This window comes from Stegastes partitus, unplaced genomic scaffold (assembly GCF_000690725.1).
Source record: "Stegastes partitus isolate 25-593 unplaced genomic scaffold, Stegastes_partitus-1.0.2 Scaffold119, whole genome shotgun sequence".
NCBI lineage: Eukaryota > Metazoa > Chordata > Actinopteri > Pomacentridae > Stegastes > Stegastes partitus.
Genome location: NW_007577850.1, coordinates 549,944 through 558,457, shown reverse-complemented (window position 1 = coordinate 558,457; position 8,514 = coordinate 549,944). Strand labels below are relative to the sequence as shown.

General features: G+C 39.5%; 1 protein-coding gene across 1 annotated transcript in view; it reads left to right on the top strand.

Moving 5' to 3' along the window:
• Window positions 1-8,514, top strand: part of exoc3l4 (exocyst complex component 3-like 4) — a 40,684-nt gene that overhangs the window by 25,035 nt on the left and 7,135 nt on the right. The window contains exons 9-12 of the mRNA XM_008278277.1: window positions 495-593; window positions 6,473-6,596; window positions 7,329-7,451; window positions 8,064-8,216. Coding sequence (XP_008276499.1) covers window positions 495-593; window positions 6,473-6,596; window positions 7,329-7,451; window positions 8,064-8,216 — 499 coding nt within the window. The remainder of the gene's footprint in view (window positions 1-494; window positions 594-6,472; window positions 6,597-7,328; window positions 7,452-8,063; window positions 8,217-8,514) is intronic.

Genomic DNA, 8,514 nt, shown 5'->3' with positions numbered 1-8,514 from the left:
TAGAAGTTTTAAACATCATGAGAACTTGTGGGAACTTTCCCTGCTACCTGGGTAAAGTCCAGAATGACTCAAACATCTTGTTTTAGTTTCATAGAAGAGCAAAGAAACCAGAAAATATTCACATTTTGGCATCATTTTCAGTGTCAATTAATCTTTAAATTATTTCCTGAAGCCATCAATGAGTTGTTTGGTTCTTAAAATGTCAGAAAACAGTGATAAATGTGAATCACTGCAGATGACAAACTTCTTGTTTTATCCAAAGATGTTCAGTTTAGCGTCACAGAGGAGCAAAGAAAGCAGAAAATGTTCACATTTAAGAAGCTGCAATCAGAGAATTTAGACTTTTTTCTCATAAATTTACTCAGATTAGCTGACAACTAAGGGTTAAACTTGACTTTACTCGATGCACATGAGCTCAGAGCTTCGTGTCAAACTGGGTTTTTCAGCCCTTTTGTTCGTCTGACAGGTTTGATTTATCACTTTTCTCTCTGCAGGTTCGAGTCGGAGTTCCGGCGCCACTGCAGCGCCCTCAGGCCGCAGCCTCTGTGGACCGAGTATCACATAACCTACATCAACAGCTTCGCCTGTTTACAGTAAGTCACGTGACTTTCAGGAAACACCCACGATGCACAGCGGCAGCCATAAACGGTCTGAACGGCCTCCTGGGATAAATCTGTCAGCGCCGAGAGGAGCTGTCTGGGGTTCAGTGTCGCTTTCTGTTTCGCAGCACAGACAGAGGACACAGAACTCACCTGCTGCAGCTCACAGTCACTGCTGTGCATGAAATACAGGCTGAGCTTACCAGAATAAAAGTGTTTCAGTTTGGGGTGTTTGCTCTTCAAAATAAAAGCTCATCATTGGTACAAATACAGTGAAGGTTAAAAAGATAAAAACACAGATGGTTCAGTGTAATAATAGCAATTTAAAAAAAAAAAAACTCATTTTAAATTCTAATCTACATTCTTATCTGGTAGAAAGCAAAAAAAAAAAACATAATAATAATTTTGGAGATTTTTAGATCTTGCTCTGTCCTTGTAATGACAACAAGGACATTTATTGTGTTTAGAAATTCCCCTGATTGTCTCTTATCTACGGCGCTGGATGCTGTTTGTTGTGTGGAGCTTTTACTGACAGGATATAAGATTTATTTTGATGGGGGAAAAAAACTGCCTGAAGGATTTCAAAAGGTCGGGCCGGGCTGTTCGGCTCTCTCTCTCCCCAGATTACTTATTAGGTTACTATTTCAGAAAAGCTCTGTTCTATAATTTTATCTCAAATCAATTGGTTTAATCAGGATCATCGAGAGCTGTAGCTAGAATAGAATAGAATAGAATAGAATAGAATAGAATAGAATAGAATAGAATAGAATAGAACTTTATTGATCCCTTCGGTATAAAACCTCAGGGAAATTGTTATACTAGAAAAAAAAATTGCTCTGCCCCTGCTAAAGTTTTGTAATAAATATCTGATCCTGCATTTAAGGTTTATTTGGTTTGAAATGTCATTAAGTCATTTACAGTAACTGATGGTAGCAGAAAGTTAGTCCACTGTGTGCATAAGATCTTTATAGTGGTTCTTAATGGTTATTCTAAGCCGTGGGTAAACTAATATTTTTAAACACTGGGGTTAGTTGTGCCAAACCTCTAAATCTAACCGAGCAACTTACCAAGTGCTCGATCCATTAAGTGCTCGATCCATTAAGAGGAAAGCTGCCACTAACAGGCGTGTCTGGTAAAGTGATCGACTACTGAGGCTACTTAGTTGAGTCAACTATTAGAGGAAGCGGGGTAGACGTCTGGATTAAGGCAGTTCGAAGCTAGGCGAGTTTCCTCGACACCAGCTTTAGCAGTTCTGCAGAATCCTCTTAGGTCAAGGACCTGTAGGCAGGTAGAACCTGACCCTAGAAACGGAGAGCTGGACCAGTAGCCCTGCACAGGGTTCTATCGGCGCGGATCAATAAGAGTTAGCATCAAGTTCTGCAGGTTTTTGTTCACAGAGCAGCCAAAGTATTTCACAAATTAAATGCTTTACATTATGAAGGCGCTCGACAAGAAGAAGTGATTGCAATTAATGCCGAGGCTGCAGGTGGCGCTAGACGGACAAGTCTTATCATCGGTAAAATTAGAAACATTCATCATCTGGAAACCTTAAATATTTGTGGTGTGAATCCAACATTTCCCCCTGAAGAGTGAAACCACCAGCATGGCTAGAAACACAGCAACTCTTTTATATTTAAATCTTTAAATATACGTATTTTTGTGCACTCAGTCCTGCAAAATAAGGATTTAGTCTTCAACATTTAGTAGTTTGACATGTTCATCATATTTATTAGATTTGTTAAAAACATAAAAGAAGCTGCAGTTCTGACCTGATGTTAGGAGTTCATAGAGTTATGTCTAAATCTTTTTGAAAGTCCTAAACATTCAGTAATCTGTGTGTACAGAGGAAGAGGCACCAGGAAAAGCTCGTTAAGTGACTTTGATTGAATCATACATAAATAAACTTTCACTCTTCTGCTTTTATTTTGAAGGAGACAAAAACAAAACAAGCTTCTTTGACATTAAACGTTTTAACACATCTTCTAGAATTAGCTTCATACATATACTATAACTGGTTAGGGATCTAGTTTCTGTCCTTGTCTTGATAAAAACTGAAAACCGAAACAGCATGCAGGTCGGAGGATGAAGGGGCTGATGGAAGATCTTTTGTGGGGCTTTTGTTTGGGTGATTCATCTGAGAGATATTTCAGGCTGCTGGGATGTTTCCAGACTCCCAGCGTTGCCAACATCGTTAAAATGAGCCCGAAGCGCCATTCCTCTTCCTAAACAAATAACTTTCACATTCAGATTCTCCCAGTCGTCCAGACGACGGTGGTTTGAATCTCCACCAGAACGAGGTCAGAGCAAGCTGGCGTTTCAGAGATACTGTGAGAGTTGCCACCCCACGTGATTTAAAGGAACGAGGGCTGCAGCAGGAACAGAGCTGTCTTTACACCAGGAGAAAGCACTGAGAGCACAGAGGTCTGGCGAACTTCTAAACCTCGTCAGCTGCTTCTGTCGGCCGCAAATAGCAGACGCAGACTCGGACGGTGCTTTCAGGGACAATCAGACGCCTTGTTACCGCGTCGGCAGCTGCAGAGTTGATGTCTGCTTTCGGTTTGCTGCCCTGAGGCTTCAAAGCACAACTGAGATGATTTCAGTGAAACGGATTTAACGTCTCAGACAAAAAAAGCAGCCGCCAGATGAAATAAGTTTATAAGTGGGATAAGGGAGCGTTCAAAAGTAGTGAAAGCTGTGGGAAGTAATGCCACAGGTACATGTAAAATATTATTTTTTTGGCTGATTTCAAATAAAGTGAAACTGTAATTTTACATTCACACATTGAAAAAGAACAAATTAGTATTTGTGAAAAAAAATCTGATCTTTTAAGTGAACTTTCACAGATTTGGCTGCTTTTTGTTGTATTTTTTTGCAGATGTAAATTATGTTTTTTCCTTTAATTTACTGGATACCATCTGTTTAACAAAACAGGAAAAATCAGTAAAATAACTGCAATTAAAAAAAAAAAAAAAAAAAAGTACAGTTGAAACAGTAAAAAAAACTGTTTGTTTTTCTTGCTGACGTTTGCAGTCTGCTGCAAAGTATATATATATATATATTGTGTGGACTTTATTTACAGTTTTGGCCTGTTTTTTCATGTTAACATGTAAATTAGTATTATTTTTGTGACTTTGCTAGTTAAAATCAGCAAGTTAACATAAAGGGAAAATTTGTGAAATAGCAGTAAATTGGTTTAAAAAAAATTACAGTTAAAAATGTTATTTGAACAGGGCTTCAACGGTATTATTAAATTTAATTAAATAAGATGTATTTTTTACTTAGAAGAGTGTATTTAAAACATTTACTATAAAAAACTATAAAGGTATTTAACAAAAAAAAAATGCTGTCAAAATCATTAGTTATATTTTTGTGTCTGAAAAATCCAGAGGAAAGAAAAAACAAATAAGCCAAAAAAAAAAACAAAAAAAACAACCCATGTGTTGTTTATTTTTTAGTGAATTTTATTTACATTGAGTGGGTGTTTGTGGACATGTTTTTAAAACACAGCCAAAGCTACGCTAATGCTAGCGCTCCTCTAAAACACCTCAGCCATTAGCGAAGCTCAACAAGTGTCCTGCTGTTGGCTGTAAGAGTGAACACAAGAGTGTTCATGCACTCCCAGCATCTGAGAAACTGAGCAGCCAGTTGAATATTGTTATTATTGATGGCAATGTCACCACAACAACAGGAAAGTCCTCAGTGTTAGCACATGTTTACCCGCTGTGGAAACTGACACAAAGGGACATTCAGACGTGGTGGAAACTTCAATTTAAACCAATAAACAAGGACTGGGTGTGTTACTGAGCTTTGTTTCGACCTAAACTTAGCTGTTGTTAGCTTCCCTCCTGCTCTCTGTGCTCACATGAACTGCATTTTAATGCAGCTGAATTCACAATTAAACTGTTATTATGTCCATACTTTTCTATTTCTGTTGTCAGACAGCGTATTAGTGATTGAAAAGCAGCACTTCAGAGCCATCTCTGCATTTATATAACCACAACGTCATCTGACAAACTCACCAAAAAATTCTGTGATATTTCCATGTTCAATGATCGCTCAGGTAGAACGTTTCAGGCGATAGAAATGCAGTCGGAGAGAGTTTTCCTTCTGAAGGGGGCGGAGTCAGCAGCAGCTCAGTTGCATTTAAAGCTAAAGACACTGAAACAGCTCATTTAGAGCAGGAATAAAACGAGGAGTCATACAGTCAGGGTGAAACTAACCACCTGAAAATTACAAGACACGATCTGGGAACATGTGAGGCTTTTATTCTGAAAATGGGCAAAACATGTGACCTTTTAATCCCATCAGAAGTTCCCATCTTCATACTGAAAGCTCGGTTCAAATCACAGTTCCTCACTTTGCCCAGTTTGTCTCTGCCAAGCAAAGCGATTAAGAAGATTACTCATCATTTTTCCTTTTTAGTTGAAACCAGTGCCAAAAAAAAACAGAGCGAGGTCTCGGATTATCCCCCCCAAAAAGTAAAAGTAGAAAAATAAGTGGCACTTTATGGATAAACACATTCCTGTTGAGTCTTGACATTTTTCCAAGATGATAAAAAAGTGTTATTTGCTTCCATTGTGTTGGCTGGCAGCAGGAAGAGATGGATGATTCAGAAGTTCAGGAGAAAAACGATTAACACGCATGAGGAGGATCCAGGAAAGATGTGTGTGAAATAATAAGTCACTGAAGTGAATGCCAGCCATGAAACAAACTTAAAAGTCTGCCTTCAAAATGTTGTGTGGCGTAATATCAACGAAATGCACTTAACCTGCTGAACTTCAGCCACTTTCTGGTTGGTTTTCTTGCTCCTGTCACATTTTTCACTCACTGTCAGCTCTTTTTTTTTTTTACTGCAATTTAAAATCCTGCACCTCTATGGAAACAGAACAACCACAAAGAAGGAGACAGAAAACTAAAAAAATGCAGTTTGACACAGTTATGAGGACACAAATCAGACAAAAAAAACCCACAAAAGCTGAAAAACATTTAATAAAAAAACAACAAAAATATTCCTTTCTTTTACAAACCATTAAAAAACTAGAATCAACGTGTACATTTAAACACCTTTTTCTGTCCCTTTCTGTGCATGCTGCCTGCAGTTCAACCCAAATGCCACTCAATCAATTTGTCAGTTGACTCATGGTGGTACTTTTACAAAATCTAGACGATGCAAAGACTTTATTTTGGAGCGTTTTTGCGTGTAGATTAAAGTGATTTTGTTGAAATTCCACAAATCCAAACTGAGATTTAGTTCGTTTTTCTGACAGAAAGACAGTTTTTGCAAATGAAATGTCACAGGAGAGTAGTTCAAGTACCATTGGAAAGCTGAGAATCCAACAAGTTTTTCTGTTTTTACAGTTTCATTTTATGATGAATTGTGTAATTTTGGTGATTACTTAAAAAAAACTAAACATTCTATCTGCTGTAGCTGCTTTATTATGACAAGATGTATCATAGACGACACTTTTATAGTTTTTGACTCAATGCATCAACGTGTAAACAACATTTTACTGTATTAGCTGCTTGAGGTGGAGCTAGTTTTAATTCTTTTATACATTGTTTGGTGGGAACAAAGTATGTAGACGTAATAATGAAGCTGCATCAGGAGGAGGTCGGGGTGGATGGATGGTCCACAAAAATATTGGTCGTTTGTATTTATTGTAATCAAACAATCCCCCAGTTTTAACTGAAACCCAGATTTCTCACGAAGTATAGCCGAGCTGTTTGTGCCTTCACCAGACTAGATGGAAAATATCTGGGCTAAATTTCCTGCTAAGTCAGATTCACCGGAGCTGTTCAGAGCTGATGCCTTACAAAAGCCAAATTTCTTTCTGTAACGGCAGAACTGTTGCTTCTTTTTTCCCCCTCTGCAGGCAGCACATGGAGAGCTACCAGGACACCTGTCCAGGTGAGGTGGAAGGCTTCAAGAAGGAGGTGAAGGGGCTGAATGTCAGGCTCATGCAGAGCCTGGAGGACCAGTTCAAAGACGACGTAAAGGTACGGCTCAAGTACGAGTCTGTGAAAACCCAGTTCTGCTTTTCACTGACGCATTTCCTCAAAGAAAGCTGGCATTTTTTGTTGTGGTTTCTGAAAGAGGAATTAAAAAAGGGGATCCTGCCGTCCCGAACTAATCAAAGACACTATTGAGATTCCTCAAAACAGGATGCTTCGTAGATAACGGCACAGTGAGGACATACGAAAACTGGAAGCGAGTCTGAATGAAAGACGGTTCTTGTGACCATTTTTCACCAACCTGGTTTGTGTTTGGTTGAAGAAAACCAACACGGACAGATGGCAGAAACCACAGCCACCATCTGTGACTTCCTCCCGGCTTTATAGACATCACGCTGTTTCTATTTTTAAATCTGAGCAGCAACAGTCAATGTGCACACAACCGCTTGTTTTTAAAGAACATGTAGAGCAGAGATCTCCAGCTCTGGTCCTCCTGAGCTCCTGTCCTGCAACACACCTGACTCACATTACTGGATCATTCACAGGCTTAACAAGCTGCTGGAGATCCAAAACCTGCAGGACAGTAGCTCACGAGGACCGGAGTTGGAGATCTCTGATGTAAACACACAGAGGCATGCAAAAGTTTGGTCCAAATTAGCATATAAACAGGCGAACATTAAAACACTACAGACCTGAAATCGTTGCAGAGTAAAGCTTAAAAAGTGCATTAAGTGCAATAAGATGGTGTATTTCTTACATTGAAAGTTGTTTTTCCAGCCGTACCTGAGGAGAATGATGACGAGGAAGTGGCTCACCAACGACGAAGACTTCGAGCAGCTTTACCGTCGGACGGAGCAGCTTTCCCAGCACTGCGCCCTAATGAGGCCTCCGCACGTCCAGGTAGGGAGGAGGCGGCTCGGGAAAATTCCAATGAAAACACGATGAAATTCACCAGCAAAGCTTTGTGCCAAAATGTCACAAACAATCCATTAAAGGCCTCGGCTGGTGCCAAGCATTCACTGGCGTCCTGATTAGATTAGTCCTTCACAACTTTGACAAATGACCTTTGTGGGGTTACCATTGGTTCAATAAGCACAAAACATGCAGAGTATCAGCTAAAAATACACAGCAGTGATAAGGCTCTCGTACTGATGTGTAATTACTTTGGAGGTAATTAAAGGAAATCCTTATTTACTTTCGTTGACCCTCTTGGAAGTTCCAGTGAATCAGTTGGGCACCATTGTTTTTGGCCGGATGCTGTGACAGCAGAAAACGCTGTGAGAGGAGTAATACTCCCAGCAAGCGGGACGAATGAATAGGTGGAAGTGGAGGTGTAAGTTCAGATGATCCGATGGCTGCTGGTCGTGTGATGGATAAATAAAGACAACAACGCCTTCATTCACATTTCCCCTTTTTTTTTTTTGTTTGGTTTTTCTTCCCCGTGGCCATCCTGTTATTCTGTCTCATCACCTTCTCTGTGTTTGTCTGTTTGTTTGTGTTTCATGGAAACAGACGTTCACGAGTCGATTGCACTTGCATGTGGTGAAAGAATACGTCGGTCAGCTGATGAAGGGTAACTACTCCTGCAAGAACCGGAAACACGAGAAGGCGGCGGCCAAGATCCGTCATCAGTGGAATCAGCTCAGGGATCTGTTTGAGGACATGGTAATAAAGTTTTCACTTCCCTGTAAACATGGCAATCGCAACTTATTCACATTAGACGCCTTTATGCAATAATACTTTAGCTTGGGAATCTAAATGGGTTTAATAGGCGTGATGGAAAGTACAGTGACTATGAAAGTTATCACTTCCTGCAGATGTTTTCCCCTTTTTCTTGCTTTTCAACATTGAATCATTTACAGTCTAATTTAACTTTTCTGACAAGACTTGAAACGCCACGTTAAAGTGAAACTGCAAAGTAATGTTGATTCATTAAAAACATAAAATAACTGGTTGCATACCT